Genomic DNA, 17,934 nt, shown 5'->3' with positions numbered 1-17,934 from the left:
ACAGCAACAAGGTTCATATGGTTAACTTAAGAAGGAAATTCCAGTTTTTAATGGTGATCCATTACAATATCAGACATTCATGAATTCTTTTGAACATCATGTTGAAAGTAATACTAAATCGCCACAAGAACTGGAGCAGTATCCTGGTGAAGGAATTAGTCAAAAGTTGCCAATATATGGATCCAGACCAAGGTTTTAAAAGGTCAAAAGAATTATTGCATTATCATTATGGAGATGAACACAAGATCGCAAGGGCCCCATATAGACAAGATTCTTTTTTGGTCAGCAATAAAATCAGAGGTCACAAAGCCTTTACAAGCATATGCACTCTTTTTGATAGGATATTGTAACACAATGGGAGAAGTGTACATTTGCAAGAGCTTAATGTGCTTGCTAATTTGATGAAGTTTGACTTCGGTGGTGGGGAAAGTTATGGAGGGTATTCTTAAAGATAGTATGTACAAATATCTGGATACGCAGGGATTGATCAGGGGCACCCAGCATGGGTTTGTGAAGAGCAAGTCATGTTTGACAAATCTAGTTGAGTTTTTTGAAGAGATGACAAGGAAAGTGGACGAAGGTAGGGCGGTTGATGTGATCTATTTGGAATTTAGTAAGACTTTTGATAAGATTCCACATGTAAGGTTAGTAAGGAAAGTTCAATCATTAGGGATTAATAGAGAGATAGTGAGATGGGTTCAGAGGTGGCTGGAAGATAGACAGCAGAAAGTCATGGTGGACAATTGTCTGTCAGGATGGAAGCCTGTGACGAGTGGTGTGCCTCAGGGATCAGTGTTACAAGCCCAAAGGACCCCAAAACCCAGCAGCAATGGACATTCACCAAGACAAGCGGCTTTTAAAACAAAAGTTATTTTTAATCAACTTTAAACATGAAAATAGAACCAAACATTAACTTAACTCTATACTTAACTAACCCAAATTAATCCCCTTCTAATTCTAAGTGCAGGTGTATGTAATGTGTGTGTGTGAATTTAAGAAAAGTTCTTTGATTCACAGTTCAATCTCACTTCTTCTTCCAAGTTCTCTGGTTGCAGGCAATCACCATACTGTGCACAGAAATTAACATCTATAAAGTTCACCAAGCTTGGTGCTTGAAAGGTAAATGTTTACTGCTCAGGAAGGTTCTTGTAGGGTTTGCAGAGAGAGATATTTGTTGCTCCAGGATTTCCACAACTGAGGCACCACCACTAGTCACCTCAGGGTCTCGTTGATGAAACTTGCCCCATCAGGGTCTTTTAGATGGTAACCTCTTTCCTCAAGCTACCACAGAGTTCCATTCCTTCCTCTATTTCAAGAGAAACATCAGACAGATAGCACTTCCAGCCATCTACTGCTCTGGAACTTGCTTTCATTAGTTTCAAACAGTTTTCCCTGGATTGCACTTTTCAGTTACTTGTCAGTGTCCCACATACTGACTGAGCTGTTAACTCAACCCTCTCTCTCTCTCTCTCTCTCTCTTCCAATTCCAAAGAGAGTATGTGTCTCATGTCTTGCAAAACCCCCCACTTTCCTGAGCTAAACAGGTTCTTTCTTCTGCTCCCATCTGTTGTTAGATAAACAAAATCCAGGAGTGACCTTTCTATGAGCACTTTTCAGAAAGGGTACTGATAGACAGCATGACTCCAGCAAGACAATGGTCAAGCATTTTATGATGTCAGTTCAATTAACACCTACTTGTGAAAGGTGCTTACATTCTCCAGAGATCTTGCAATGTGAATTCTTCAGTCTTTCAAATAAGATCTGTTCCAAAATGTGTTTATGTACATGATCTACTCTAAATCTTATAAATTCTCCCCAAATATTAATATTGTTACATCGGTACTGGGTCCCCTGTTGTTTATCATTTATATTAATGATTTGGAGGAGGGGGTAGTTAACTAGGTAAGCAAGAATGCAGATAATATGAAAATAGGAGTGGTGGATAGTGAGGAAGGTTTTCTTGGATTACAAAAGGATTTGGTTTGTTTGGAAAGATGGCAGATGGAATTTAATGTAGACGAGTGCGAGGTGCTGGATTTCAGAAAAAAATAACCAGGACTTATGCAGTTAAGGGGAGGGCATTGTGGAATGCAGAGGAACAAAGATAAGCATGCTTTAGAAAAATGTTCACGATTGGTGAAAAAAAATTGTATGACAAAAAAATTAACCTTTTTAAAGAAGAATGGAATAAGTTTTGGTTGTTTGTGTAAAGGACACATCAGCAAAACTTGTAACAAGCAACTCAGTTGTGATATATGCAGTTTAAAACATCCCAAGTTATTGCATACTCAACGAAGTAAAGTTGAGGAGAATGTCAAACAATTCGGATCCAAGTCTAAAGACACAATCAAAGAGAATGCCTCAGTTTCAGTTCAGACAAACAGTCTTTCTGGGGACAGGCACAAAGCTCTCTCGATAATTCCCATGCAGGTTAAAGCTAACAAAGGAAGCTTCATGCATTTCTTGATGCAGGAAGAGCCACATCATTTTGTACTATTGAATTAATGAATAAGCTTAATCTTCAGGTTAAAAGATCACAAATCATGTTGGAGACAATGAATGATGAAAAGAACATTGAAACTAATATAGTTTCAGGTTTACAGATTCCTGAATTGAATAGCAATGAATTTTGTGATCTTCCAAGTTTATATGCTCAGAAGACAATGCCTGTGAACAGGGAGAATATTCCATCTCAGGAGGATATCAAACAGTGGGATCATCTAAAAGATGTTTGTTTACCCAAGATTGATACTAAAAGTCGAGATGTTAATTGGATGAGATGCACCAAAAGCTCTCGAATCTCTAGAAGTAATAAGGAGTCAAAATGACAGAAACGTTGCTTGGATGGACAATTAATGGACCATTAAGAGGACAGAGTTTCACCTTATGAACCTTCATTTACATATGTGGGAGTTGATTATTTTGGTCCTTTTCAACTAAAACAAGGAAGAAGTGCTGAAAAGCAATACGGAGCTATTTTTACTTGTTTTTTGACTATGACAACAATTCATATTGAAGTAGCATCCTCACTTCATACAGACTCTTTTATCAATGTTCTTTGATGTCTTATCACCAGACATGGTCAAGTAAAGAAGTTACGTTCTGTAAGGTAAAACATCATGAGATGGGAATGTGTAGGGAGTTACCCTGTACAGGGCAGTAACAAGAAGGGGAGGTGTCCTTGTACTCCTGTTAGGTAAAACATCATGAGATGGGACCGGAGAAGGAGTCACCCAGTACTAAGGAGTAACAGAATGCATCCTTGTACTTACAAGATAAGAGAGACATTGATGGATTGAGAGGCAGGAAGCTAGCAGGGAAAGGATAGCAACAGTTTTAGTCATTGGACAAGTAATGATATGATGATGTTCTAAGCATGTATCCAAGGGTATAAAAAATCACCATTTTGCTGATAACGGCAGAATGCATTCTCCGACTAACTTGGTTGGTCGCAAGTGTTACAATCCGGTAATAAAGAACAAAGAACCCTGATTTCGACTCAGCCTGGTGTTTGTCTCACTCATTCATGAACAAAGCAGACCTAACAGTTCTGATAATGGATCTAATTTTAGAGGAGCTCAACTAGAGTTACGAAAAGCAATTCAAAATTGGAATCAACATCAAATTCATGATTCATTACTTCAAAAGGAAATTAATTGGATATTTAACCCACCTACAGATGGTGTGTGGGAAAGAATGATTAGATCAATCAAGAAAATTCTTAATTCCATTTTGAATAATCAAATGCTGAATGATGACAATCTTCAGACAGTATTGTGTGAGATTGAAGCTATTTTAAATAGTCGTCCAATAACTAAAGTTTCTATCGATTCAAATAACATTGAGGAACTTACACCAAATCATCTTTTACTTCTTAAATCTAAACCTTTAATGCCGCTAGGTCAATTTCAGAAAGAAGATATTTATGCAAGATGCAGATGGAGACAAGTACAGTTTATTGCGGATTTATTCTGGAAAAGACGGGTTAAAGAATAGCTTTCATTATTACGAGAGACAAAAATGGTCTAAAGATAAATGCAATTTAGTATGCAGAGACATAGTAATTATTATGGATGACTGCACCAAGAAATTCTTGGTTGCTGGGGAAAATCGTGGATACAGTTCCGGACAAGAAAGGTTTCGTTCAGCACGTGCACATTAAAACTAAGACTCGTTACTTAAATTGATCTATTACTAAAATTTGTCTTTTATAAGAAGCAAAAAGTTTTGATTTCTAATTTTATATTTACTTTTGTATCTATAATAGCAATTATTATGTATTAGTCATTAATGTCTATTATAATAATTAGGGGCCAGAATGTAAGGGTTGAAACCTTGTGTTTGTGATTATTTTATGTCTTTCCCTTTAAGGATAAATTGTTTTTGTAGTGTACCATAGTTTCTATGATGTCATAATATCCAGGCGAAAGGGGAGCTTCCATTCAATATTCGGAGGGAGACACAAGATCTCAAAATACTTTTCTTTGATATTAATTTTAATTCATTTTAATCATCTTAATAATCATTTTAATTTGTTTATTTGTTTAAAGTGGAATATCATTATTATTTTACAGCATGCTTTATTAATTCTTCATTATGAAAATCTCAATGCAAAGTTATGCAAATATTATAAATTTATATTAACTAATTAAAGGCTACATAAAGCTGCAATTATGAAGTTTGATTTATTTGGATTGATAAGATGCGATTCAGAATATCAAAGCTTTCTGTGAAGATGATATGTTTTGAAATTGGGAAATACAAGAGATTGGAAAGTGTCATCTACAGAGGTGAGTGGATGGGTTAAGAGTGAAAGGGGAAAATTTTAGGGCAAATGTGAGGGAGAACATCTTCACATAGAGAATGGTGAGAGTGTGGAACGAGCTGCCAGCTAGAATGCAGGCTCAATTTTAACATTTAAGAAGAATTTGAACAGATACATGGATGGGAGTGGTATGGTAGACTATGGACTGGGAACAGGTCAGTGGGACTAGGCCAAATAATAGTATGGCACAAACTAGAAGGGATGAAGGGCCCATTTTTGTATTATGGTTCTATGATCCTATGGCTGGGCTTGGGTACTGCCCATCTTCTAGCTAAGATGATTGACCTTCAACAATCGCAACCAAATTCCCTTGAATGGTACCAGCCACAGTAGATAGAAAGATGGATACTGTTGAACAACCTGAATGCACATCTGAGAAGACATCATCTGAGGCAACAACTCAGATTCAAGGACAATCAATCAGGAGATCGTCAAGACACGTGAATCCTCCTAAGATACTCATTGAGCAAGTTTAAAGACTCCTGTTATAGAATGAAGAAGTGCTATCTTATATGCTCTTCAGGTTTTTGTGTATATAAATGTGAACACACAAAGCAAGTTTAAAAAATGTTACTAATGTTGATAATAATGAAAGTGTAAGTTCCTGGTGTTAAAGTTAAAATTGAAGAGTTATACAAAGAAAACATGTTAGTTAAAAGTAAAGAATTTCTGTTTCAAGAAGGGGAGATGTAATGATAAGATCATGGCTGCCTGGTCACTAGCAAAGCCTTGATTATAGTTCCCCTTTGATTAGACTGGGCTGCCAGCAGGGGACTGACACATAGCAATACACAGCATGCAAGAGCTGTAATGGAGGCTTGCAACCTCATGGTGCTGTTTATAACAACTTTAAAGTAAAGAACTTTTTCCTTCATCCATGTGTTGTCTAGGAACTCACACATGTATAGCTGTTTCATGGAAAGATCAGATGGAGCTTAGTTTACAAAAATGGCATTCCGAAATGAGGACATGCATTCTAATGGTGAAGATAACAATTTAAGAGATCAATATTATAGATTTAATAAGATTTCGAGTCCATATTTGGATTATTTTAATTTGAAAATCTGAAACTGGTTGAGTGTGGCTGGATCTCCACATTGAAGTTGTTCTTATCTCTTTTCTTTTTTTCTCTCTTTTTTTAAATGGGGAATAGGGAGTAGATTTAGGTTAAGGGAAGGGGTAGAGGGGAGTGGGGGTTATGTTTGTAGATTTTTTTAGATGTTTTTTATATGCAACCATGTAAATTGCTTTTTGATAATTTGTTAATTCTAATTCTGTAATTGTGGTTATTACTTTGTTTTCTAATAAATAAAATATTTTTTAAAAAATAACTCACACATACGAATACAAGATGAAGCATAGTGTTATGAGCCCAAAGGACCCCAAAACCCAGCAGCAATAGACATTCATTACGACAAGTAGCTACTTAAACAAAAGTTGTTTTTAATCATCTTTTAAACCACCCAACTTAACCCCCTTCTAATTCTAAGAGCACGTGTATGTAATGTGTGTGTAAATTTAAGAAAATTTCTTTGGGTCACAGTTCAATCTCACTTCTCACTCTTCCAAGTTCTCTGGTTGCAGACAATTGTTATACAGTCCACAGAATTTAAAACAAAAATTATTTTTAATCAACTTTAAACATGAAAATAGAATCAAATATTAACTTGACTCTATACTTAACTAACCCAAATTAATCCCCTTCTAATTCTAAGTGCAGTGTATGTAATGTGTGTGTGTGTGTGTGTGTGTGTGTGTGTGTGTGTGTGTGTGTGTGAACTTCTTCCAAGTTCTCTGGTTGCAGGCAATCACCATACTGTGCACAGAATTTAACATGTATAAAGTTCACCAGGCTTTGGTGCTCGAAAGGTAAATGTTTACCACTCAGGAAGGTTCTTGTAGGTTTGCAGATAGAGATTTGTTGTTCCAGGATTTCCACAACTGAGGTACCACCATTAGTCACCTCAATGTCTTGCCCCATCAGGGTTCTCTAGATGATAACCTCTTTCTTTCAGGCTATTACAGAGTTCTTTTCTGTTCCTCTTATTCCAAGATAAACATCAGACAGAGAGTACTTCCAGCCATCCGCCACTCTGGAGCTTCTGTTTTAGTTGCAACAAGCTTCGCCCGGCTGACCTGTTCAGTCTCTCTCTCCCTCTGAGATTCCAACTACCAGCCACAGGTCCTTCTCTCTCTCACTTGGAAACCCCACCCCCACCCCAACCTTCTCCAGCAAACAATAGGAGTTAGTCTTCTGCTCCTATCTGTTGTTTTACGTAAACAACAAACCTCTCAGTGAGCACTTTGCTGCGAGGTCAGGCCTTGCAAAAATGCCCGACGGCCTGACTCCAGCCCATTCATTTTCATGACATCATTTCAATGAGCACCTACTTGTGAAATGTGCATAGCATTCTCCATAGTTTCTGGAAGTCACTGAATAGGAATTCTTCAGTACCCCAATTTATCTCCCCAAAACATCCCCAAATATTCCATCAGATAGATTGGAAACCAATTCTTTTGCTTACCAGTAATAAGAACAGTCTTCCCTTGCGGAGAAAGAACTCCACAGGAACGGATGGATCGATAGGCCAGGGAGCAGCACAGAGCGAAACTAACGATGCCAACGTGTTGCGGGAAGTATCTGTAAGACAGGGAGAACCCAGAAGAGAGCAACAGCAGAAACATCCAAGTGGAGAGGCTCACGTTCACATGCGTTTTCCGTAAATGGATCACAACTGCTGCCCCGAAGGCTATGGCGATAACCGCATACAAGCTGAGAGCGAAACTGCTGCCGTTCCCCATTGCGTCTCGAAGTTGCATGTCCGGCACAAATCACTGTCTCAGTGAAGATTGTGGAGGTCGGCGGTCAGGGTTCGGGCTGCAAGTAACGGGGACAGGACTCTCCCGCTGAATTGCTGACCCGGAGGGGAAGAGAGGGCATAAAAGATTTGACTGGGAGAAGAATGACCTTTGATTGATTCACCATTGGCAATTCTTTGATGGAAGAAAGGTCAAAGTCCGAATGGAGAGCCGGCAGAAAGAATGCCCAACACTCTGGCCACAACCCGCCCTCGCTGCTGCTTTCAGCAAAAAGGTACAGAACTGATGCCCCCCGCCCCCCCCCCCCCGAGCTTGAACGATGCATGTACGCTCTCCCTCCTTTTTGGCCTGAAAAAGTGGTCCTGAATGCAAGGATGACATGAGTGTATGTGGGTATGTACATGATACTCATGTGTGATCATAAATCCTATCATTACACACGCAAGAAGCCTGCATGAGTAACAAATGGGCCAGGATGAGCATGTTCAGTGTGTTATAGATAGAGAATTTGGGTTAAAAAGGGTTTAAGTTAAAATGTGATGATTAGTCATAAAAGGGGGCTAACCACTGGAGTTTAGCTGGAAAATGTTACAACAGACTTGCAACAGATTTAACTACAGAGAGACATGCAGGAGCCAAAGATTGATAAAGAGTGAAAAACAGAATTTGGTGTGAGCAGAGGTCATGAATGATCGTGGTGTGCGTGACTAACAGTAATCAGGATGATTCTGCAAAAACTAACCAATTAAAGCAGTGTAGTGGAGATGCCGAAGGACAAGCAAATTGTATAAAAAACAATGCACTGTATGTATCAGGGCTCGACTTGGCAAGAAGCCGGTTGAGTCCAACTCTGCAGACTTGAGAATAAAGCTTGTCGTGTCACCGATCTTAAAGAGACTCATTTGTGAGAATTTGTGTTTCTGACAATTTGGGGGCTCGACCGGGATCTACACTCCGGCCGTGGGGGGAGGCGAGAAAGGGGGACGTCGGAGGTGGTGCACCCCGCTGAGTTCAGCGGCTCCTAGTCCCTTGCTCGTCGCCTCGGGCGGCTTGAGCGAGTGGTATCCGGACAAGGTGACACGACAAGACGAAAAGGAGAGGGGTGATGGTTCAATCCCCAGGAAGACACCGGTAAGTGACGACTTACGATTGTGGTGTGGGGATTGACGGACGAGACCACCCAGGTAACAGTCATGACGGAGTAAAAATATAAATAAGGTGTAAAGAGGGTGGCGTGAGGACCCCGTCGTGGGACCTTAGGATAGACCCCAGGGAAACCTCGGCGGGAACCGAAGGAGGGATAGTACCTCCGACGAGGCGACCGAGACGAAAGGGAGTGGGGTCCCAAAAACGAAGGGGGTCCTCAGCCACGATAAACGGATCTAGGTGGGAAAATGGGAGGAACAAAGTCTAAGGGCTCGTCTGAGGGATCGGGACTTTTCCCGGGGGTTCCCCCTGACAGCCCTTTGGGGAGAATGTTTGAAAATTGGGATAGTAGATGATATCGAGACAAAGACAAGAGAAAGATAGTTCAATATTGTCTCCTTTGGTCGAAACAGCCTATTAAAGGTTCCTCGGTCTGGTGGCCGAAATTCGGATCCGACGAGGATTGGGTTAGACAAGCATTAAACATATATGTAAACTCGAGACCAAAGGTGAATCAAGAAGAGTCAGCGTATGCATTTTGTTGGGTTCCCTGGCCAGGATCCTTAACAAAATATTTTAAATTGGGGGTAGCAGGAGAAAAGAAGTGGGAACCTTTGGACAACCTCCCCCCTCCTTATGTTCCCCAGGCGCCCACGGCGCCCGAGGGAAACTTGCTGCTGGAGGGAGAAGGAAATGAAAAATCTGTTGGAAGATCCCATGGGACTGGCCGAACAGTTCGACCAGTTCCTGGGACCAAACACATATACCTGGGAAGAGATGCATGCAATAATGGGAACATTATTCTCACCCCAGGAGAGGCAGATGATTCGACAGGCTGCCCTCCTTATGTGGGAACGTGAACAACCTGGGGACCCCAGACCCCATGAACAAAAATATCCCCTGAATGAACCCAGGTGGGACAAACGAACACCCGAGGGATTGACAAATATGAGACACTACAGAGAGTGGACGATTAAAGGGATACGGGAGGCTGTGCCAAAGGGTCACAATTTCGCCAAGGCATTTGGGAACCACCAGGGGAAAGATGAGTCCCCTACTGATTTCTTGGAGAGGGTGAGAAAGAATGTCCAACAGTATGCGGGTGTGGACCCTAGTACACCAATGGGTGAACAGCTTATTCGAATCGAATTTGTGTCCAAATCGTGGCAGGACATTAGGAAGAAACTAGAAAAGGAGGAGGACTGGAATGAAAGGCACAAAGGGTATATGTGCGGAGGGAAGAGGAAGGTCAAAAGAGGGCAGCGAAGATTATGGTACAGACTATCCGGCAGGTAAATGCCGGGTCTAGAGAGGAAAGGAGACAAAACCCCCCTTTAAGCAACCCAAGAAATCCAAGAGAGTGGAGACCCAGGAGACCCGCTAAGTGCTATTACTGTAACGAGGAAGGACACTTCAAGAGGGAATGCCCCCGATATAGGAGGGAAGTGCGGACCCTCGAACTCATGGAAGAAGATTAGGGGGGTCAGGGGTTCCGGGTGTTGGGGACCAAGTATAAGAGGGAACCCCTGGTAAAACTGAAAATTGGTCCCCAGGAAGAAGAGGTGGTGTTTATGGTGGACACGGGAGCGGAATGAAGTAGTGTAATAACTGTGCCAACTGGGACCGAACCTGTAAAAAGCGATTTGAAAATTTCTGGGATAGAAGGGGCTCCCAGGACTGTATCAATAATTCCCCAAGTGACAGTAAGGTTGGAAGGGAGAGAAGGGGTACAGGACCTCTTGTTGTTACCGTCGGCCGGAATTAACCTCTTAGGAAGAGATATACAGGCTCTCCTAGGTCTGGGTGCTCTCATTGTGGACGGAGAAGTGCGTGTCCACCTCTGTGTTCTGAAGGAGGAAGACGAACGGCAGATTGACGAGAGAGTCTGGTATAAGAAGGGAAATCGAGGAGGTCTGGACATCCCACCTTTACATGTCACATTAATACCAGGTCATCAGCCGGTAAGGAAACGTCAGTATCCTATTTCTTTGGAAGGGAGGAAGGGGCTACAGCCGGTAATCGAGACCCTGATACGGGACGGACTATTGGAGGAATGTATGTCACCCTATAACACCCCCATACTCCCAGTGAAGAAACCGGATGGATCCTATGGAGGCCCCAGCGAGATTTGAACTCGCGACCCCTGGTTTAGAAGAGGGAAGTAGAGATATGTTCGCGTTTGAATGGGAGAATCCATGGACAGGTAGACGGAGGCAGCTTCGGTGGACCGTATTGCCCCAAGGGTTCATTGAATCTCCGAACCTGTTTGGACAAATGCTAGAACAGATCTTGGCGGACTATCCACGGTCCAATGACTCCCAATTGATGCAGTATGTGGATGATCTGCTGTTATCAGGGCCCAAGGAACAAGAAATGAGGGGAGATACAATTAGACTCTTGAACTATCTAGGGAAAAAGGGTCTGCGAGTGTCCAGGAACAAGTTACAGTTCGTTGAGAGGACTGTGGTGTACCTAGGACACCAGATAAGTAAAGGACAGAAATGGATTACCCCTGAAAGGATTGCGGGAATCACCAGAATGCCGTTACCCCGTAATAAGAAGGAAATAAGACAATTCCTGGGGCTCTTAGGTTACTGCAGGTTATGGATAGAGGACTACTCGGCGTTGGTGAAGTTTATGTATGAAAAGCTGACAAATGAGGATGAACATCCATTGAAATGGACCCAGGAGGAGAAGGGATGGTTTGAGGACCTGAAGTGTCGCCTGACACGGGCCCCGGTACTCACTCTGCCCTCTTTGAAGCAACCTTTCCAGCTATTCGTCACCCATAATCAAGGAACAGCTGTGGGGGTTCTGACGCAGGAAAAAGGCGGCCAGCGACACCCAGTGGCCTTCCTGTCCAAAATGATGGACCCAGTGTCTCGTGGATGGCCGACGTGCATCCAGGGAGTAGCGGCTGCTGCTCTGTTGGTGGAGGAGGCACGCAAACTCACTTTTGGAGGAAGGATGATTGTGTACACCCCCCACTCTGTGGGTGTTCTATTAGCACAAACCGCCCATCGATGGCTGACTGATTCCCGCATATTAAAGTACGAGACCATTTTAATAGTCGGAAAAGACCTACAGTCTGCTAAGAATAATAGTTGCAACCCAGCTCAGTTTTTATACAGCGGTGAAACGGGAAGAAGTGGAGCACGACTGTGTCGAGTTGACAGATCTCCAGACCAAGACCCGAGAGGACCTTCACGATACCCCCCGGGAGAGGGGTATGAATTCTACATTGACGGCTCCGCCAGATGTGTTGACGGAATGAGGAGAAGCGGGTATGCCATAATAGAAGGAGATGCTTGGGAAGTGGTAGAATCTGCGAGGCTACCCGGAAGCTGGTCGGCACAGTCCTGCGAACTATATGCCTTGCAGAGGGCCCTCAGAGTACTGGCAGAGAAAACTGGGACAATTTACACTGATTCCAAATACGCATGCGGGGTAGTGCATACCTTTGGTAAGATCTGGAAGGAGCGCGGTCTGATTACATCAAGAGGGAAGGACTTGGCACATGAACAGATGATTACTCTGACCCTGGAAGCCCTGACATTACCCCGGGAAATAGCAGTGGTCTACATACCAGGCCATCAGAGAGGAGATACCCCGACCGCGATTGGGAACAGACGGGCTGATGAAGAGGCCAAAAGGGTGGCCATGCAACGGAAAGTCCGCTTGCTGACCTTAATCCCAGTAAGACCAGGTATAGAAAAGGCTCCCATTTTCACTGCTAAGGAAGAAACGGACATGGCTCAGCTGGGCGCATGCCGACTGCCGGATGGAACATGGAAGACCCCAGATGGAAGAATGGTTCTAAATAAGGAAATAACTCGCAATATTTTAAAACACCTGCATCATCAGAGCCACTGGGGCACCCAGGCCTTGTGCGACACAGTGCTTCGAGACTATGTGTGTAAGGGGATCTACACTTTGGCCCAACAGGACGTGCAGAACTGCCACATCCGCACAAGAATTAATAAGAAGGTAATGAGGACGGGCACCGTGGGAGGTCAACCGTTGGCAATACGCCCCTTCCAAAGAATCCAGATCGACTTCACGGAGTTACCTCAGGTCCAAAGGTGGAAGTATCTGTTGGTGATGGTAGATCACTTTACCCGATGGGTGGAAGCCTTCCCAACAGTGAATGCTACTGCCTCCATGGTAGCTCGCCTCCTCCTAGAGCATGTGATCCCCAGATATGGCATAATGGATTCTATAGACTCGGACAGGGGTCAACACTTTTGCTCCAAAGTTCACCAATTGATTTGTGATGCCCTGCAAGTCTCTTGGAAACTGCATACCCCTTGGCATCTGCAAAGCTCAGGGAGGGTTGAGCGTATGAATGGAACCCTAAAGACGCAGTTGACAAAATTAATGGTGGAGACTAAAATGCCTTGGATAAAGTGTCTGCCCCTGGCCTCATTGAGAATTCGTACTGCCCCACGCAGGGATGTTTGGGCTTCCCTTCTGGAGTAAAGTTGAGGGGTGTCCCACCTTGGGGGAAGGGGATATTTTTGTTAGGAACTATTTACAGGCACTGTCACGCTCTCTTACAGATTTACAGAAGAGGGGACTATTGAGACAAACACCGCCCTTAGACTTCTCTCTACACAAGGTGGAACCGGGAGACTGGATCCTCATCAAGACCTGGAAAACTGAAAGACTCCGGCCACAGTGGGAAGGTCCATTCCAAGTTCTCTTGACTACAGAGGCTGCAGTGCGAACATAGAGAGGGGGTGGACGCACGCATCCAGATTTAAGGGACCTGTAGAGGCGCCTCAGGACCCTGACACGGACTCAGATTGGACTTGTGTTCCTGGGGACAGTCCTCTTACTTTGCGACTTTGCAGGAGGACTTGATTGACAATGTTATTGTTATATGCTTTGGTTTTTCTTGGTTTGCCTCTGTCTTTGTCAGGTCTGAAGTGTAAGAGGTGCAGAGACACAGTAGTCCTTTTTCAGGACCGCACTTGGGAAAGACAGGAGGGTAGTTTCATTTCCCATACCTCAGTTTCTAAGAAATGCTGGGCAGACAACACCACCCAACATCCATATACCCCTTGTACGGAGCACGAGGGAAGTAGTGTGAGTTATTATATACAGATTCCTAATCGCACTCCTTTCCCTCTTAACGGTTGGCCTGATAGCAGAAGATGGTTCTCTTCCCTGGGTTAAGATCCCCATTCAGCAATAGTACACACATTTTAAAGAAAGAAAGGGGTGGATTGTTATAGATAGAGAATTTGGGTTAAAAAGGGTTTAAGTTAAAATGTGATGATTAGTCATAAAAGGGGGCTAACCACTGGAGTTTAGCTGGAAAATGTTACAAAAGACTTGCAACAGATTTAACTACAGAGAGACATGCAGGAGCCAAAGATTGATAAAGAGTGAAAAACAGAATTTGGTGTGAGCAGAGGTCATGAATGATCGTGGTGTGTGTGACTAACAGTAATCAGGATGATTCTGCAAAAACTAACCAATTAAAGCAGTGTAGTGGAGATGCCGAAGGACAAGCAAATTGTATAAAAAACAATGCACTGTATGTATCAGGGCTCGACTTGGCAAGAAGCCGGTTGAGGCCAACTCTGCAGACTTGAGAATAAAGCTTGTCGTGTCACCGATCTTAAAGAGACTCATTTGTGAGAATTTGTGTTTCTGACACAGTGCATTTGTACATTGTTCAATATATATGACAATAAGGTCATTCTCATGGGGTTTCACCCTCGTGGACACAGCAGAGATGCCCTGGGGAAAGGTGTGGAAGTGTTGAGAAGGGAAATGTAGGATGGTAGCTTGACGGTCCGAGCAGGGTCATGAGTGGGTATTGAAAGGTCAGATATGGGAATTGGAAGGATTCAAACCACAATTGAAGGAAAGATGGGTCAGAATTTGAGAATCGATTTCCATGAATTTGAATCAGATGAGATTAGGAAGGGAGATGTGTGTTGATTTGCAAATAGTTCTTTTGTGAGGGGAGGGTGGGTGAGAGCAACATTGCCAAAGTTAGTTTGCAGGGATCACCAGCCAAAGCTGGTGATTAGCAGTTTACTCCAAATGGATTCAGGATGGTGGCTGGGGCACATGACCAAAACATTTTTTGATGGGGTTGGGAGAGGGCCATGAAAACATTAAAGTCCACAGAGGGGCACTAAATTATTCACTTTAATATAAAATCTCGTAGATAAGTGTTCAAAGAGTTATTTTCAACAAATGTAGCAACACCGGGTTGGGTATTTCTGAGAAGGCGGTTTTAGGTTGGAAACACTGCTCATTTAAGTAAGTTGGTCTATTATCAGGACATCTCTGACTCAACTATTGGTGGAAGAGAGGAAAACGAACAGCTGTTGTTCAACTTAGCCAGGATCACTCAAATTTGGTACCAATATGTTTCAAACAGCAGAACTCTGGCAGTGAGGCAAGAGGGACACCCTTAAATGCAAGGCAGCGTTTAGTGGTGTGTGGTATCAAGACATCCTGATAAACCAAAAACAAAGGGCAGCAAAGGAAACAGACCATGTACAAAAGAGCATCTATAGAGGAGTTTTCTAGAGCAACGTTCCTCACCCAAATCCAGAGTTTCCTCAGTAAGATCCTTCAGTCCTGATACAGAGATGATGATTGTGCAACATTCAATTTTATTTACATCTCCTCATCAGACCTGGATAACAAAAATCAAATAACTGCTGCAGCTGGGGATGTGAGGAGGTAGAGGCAGGAGATGGGTGGTGGTTGCAAATGGTTCATTTATGAGGGGAGGGTGGGGAAAAGCAGCATTGTTAACGTCAGTTGGCAGGGGTCAGCTGCCAAGGTTTATTGGGTTAGCAGTTTACTTGGATTAAATTAGGTTTGTTTCTTGTTGGGAATTGCGAGAGTGGGACTTGGAATGAGAAGAGAGGATCGGTTGTAAAGCACTGGGGAAGGCCAGTCCTTCTTCACATTTCTGCATTGACAACAAAGGGAAGGGGGGCTGAAGTGGAGCGACCACTGTGGGAATGACCAGTGTAAGAATGGGATTTTGAGGTATAGGTTCGAGAGGCTTCAGCAAGCAAGGTGGCAAAAAAAAAGAAGAAAAGATGCCACAAGAGAAAGGAGAAGCCATTGTGGAGAAGAGAGCCCGTTCTCCAAGGTTGGTGAAGACCCCGCAGAGTCACAACCCCGCCCCCCCACCGACCGCTGGACTGCAAAATGTGCGCAGTGCGGTCACTAAGGAAAAGGAGAACACTGATGGGAGGGTGGCCCAGCTGAGAAGCGGGCAAGCACAGCACGACCAGTTGAGGGATGTCCGACACCAGGGCTCTCAGCTGGAAGAAGAGAAAAGCGACAGGAAAGGGAGTGATAGGAAAGAAGAGCAGCAGCAGGAGGCCCAACAGATGAGCAGCCCAGAAGAAGAGTACCAGCAGCAAGAAGCCAAGCAAGAAGAAGCCCAGCAAAGGGAGGCAAGCAACTCATCATGAAAGTCAGAAGAGACACAGATACAAGGAAGAGAAGAAGAAGACACAAACACAGGTGCAGACACAGAAGAAGAGGAAGAAGACCAAGATCTGCATAGAGAAATAGAAGGTAAAATAGATGGACAGAATATAGATTTTTAAAATTTTCAAGATCAAATGAGAGCATTAAAAGAATTAGAATTTAGTGAAATTTAAAAAAAAAAGAAAAGTACAGAAGAAAAAGTGAGTAGAATAGGAAAGAGATTAGAAAATGTGGAAGAACGAGAAATGGCTGTAGAAATGGAAATGAATGACTTAAGAAGAAAATTGGAAGAAAGTGATAAAAAAAGTTAATGTCACAAGAGTTGTTAGCTCAGAAAATTGATATGTTGGAAAATTATAGTAGGCAAAACAACATAAAGATAGTGGGCCTAAAGGAAGATGAAGAAGGCACAGATATGAAAGAATTTATAAAAGAATGGATCCCAAAGGTCCTGGGAACAACAGAAGTACAGGAAGGAATGGAAATAGAAAGGGCACACAGAAAACTAGCTCCAAAACCACAGACACATCAAAAACAAAGATACGTTTTAGTAAAAGCTTTGAGATATACGACAAGAGAAAATATACTGGAGCGGGAAAGGAATAAAATTAGAGAAGGCAATAAACCATTGGAATACAAGGGTCAAAAAATATTTTTTTACCCAGACATAAGTTTTGAACTCTTAAAGAAGAGGAAGAAGTTTAATACAGCAAAATCGATCCAATGGAATAAAGGTTATAAATTTATGTTAAGATATCCAGCTGTGCTTAAAATATTTATCCCTGGGGAGCAAAACAGACGGTTCTCAGATCCGGAGGAAGCACGAGAATTTGCAGAACGCCTGCAGGACAGAAGGAGAGATGTAACAAAAGTGAAGAACGGCGATAAAATACATATAAAGATATTAAAAAATATATATGTAAGAACTAAAGAAGGGAAAGAAAATGGAAGAAAGGAAGTTGGAGGGTAAGAGGGTGAGCTTTGTTATATGTGAAGAAAAAAGTCTTTTCTGGAGGGGGTTGGGTGGGAGAGAATAACCGTCACTGCGAAATCAGTTGACGCTTGCGAACGGGTTCGCAATCCAAATGGAGAGGGATGTTGTGGTTGCCCGGCCAAGGATAAGGGGCAACTCAGAGAGGGGGGTAGACATTTGGGGTTAAGGGAATATTAGATGTGGGAGTTTTTGAAGTATTTTATGTTTTAAATGTGTTCTCATACATTGAGTTCAAAAAGGGAAAACTGAGAGATTAAAATGGGGAAAAGGTGGATGGTGGTGGTGAAGAAGTGGAAATGAGGTGTAAACAGGATATGAGATGGGCATGTTGAATTATATGACTATAAATATTAATGGAATACACAACTAAATTAAACAGAAGAGGCTATTAAATTTCCTGAAAAAAGAAAAAATAGACATAGCATTTGTGCAGGAAACGCATCTAACTGAAGTGGAACATAATAAATTAAAGAGAGACTGGGTAGGGCACATAGCGGCAGCATCAGATAATTCAAAAGCTAGAGGTGTAGCTATATTAATTAATAAAAATGTACCAATCAAAAGAGAAGAGGAAATAATAGATCCAGCAGGGAGGTATGTAATGATAAAATGTCAGATATATTCAGAATTTTGGAATTTGCTCAATGAAGAGGATCAAAAGTTTATGCAAGAT

At 42.6% G+C, this 17,934-nt stretch overlaps 1 protein-coding gene and 1 long non-coding RNA gene across 3 annotated transcripts in view; one reads left to right on the top strand and one right to left on the bottom strand.

The window, feature by feature from the left end:
- Window positions 1–7,905, bottom strand: part of LOC138744785 (11-beta-hydroxysteroid dehydrogenase type 2-like) — an 88,107-nt gene extending 80,202 nt beyond the window's left edge. The window contains exon 1 of one of the 2 annotated variants that reach the window (XM_069901450.1): window positions 7,351–7,905. In XM_069901450.1, the coding sequence (XP_069757551.1) occupies window positions 7,351–7,645 (295 nt within the window). In that variant the 5' untranslated portion in view covers window positions 7,646–7,905. The remainder of the gene's footprint in view (window positions 1–7,350) is intronic. The other variant, XM_069901449.1, reaches the window with a different exon arrangement.
- On the top strand, window positions 7,272–14,422 carry LOC138744787 (uncharacterized). Its single transcript, XR_011345763.1, has 2 exons — window positions 7,272–7,919; window positions 13,351–14,422. It is a non-coding gene; the product is annotated as an uncharacterized lncRNA (long non-coding RNA).
- Window positions 14,423–17,934: the final 3,512 nt, after the last annotated feature.

This window comes from Narcine bancroftii, chromosome 10 (genome assembly GCF_036971445.1).
Source record: "Narcine bancroftii isolate sNarBan1 chromosome 10, sNarBan1.hap1, whole genome shotgun sequence".
NCBI classification, from domain to species: domain Eukaryota; kingdom Metazoa; phylum Chordata; class Chondrichthyes; order Torpediniformes; family Narcinidae; genus Narcine; species Narcine bancroftii.
This window is presented reverse-complemented; position numbering and strand designations above follow the sequence as displayed.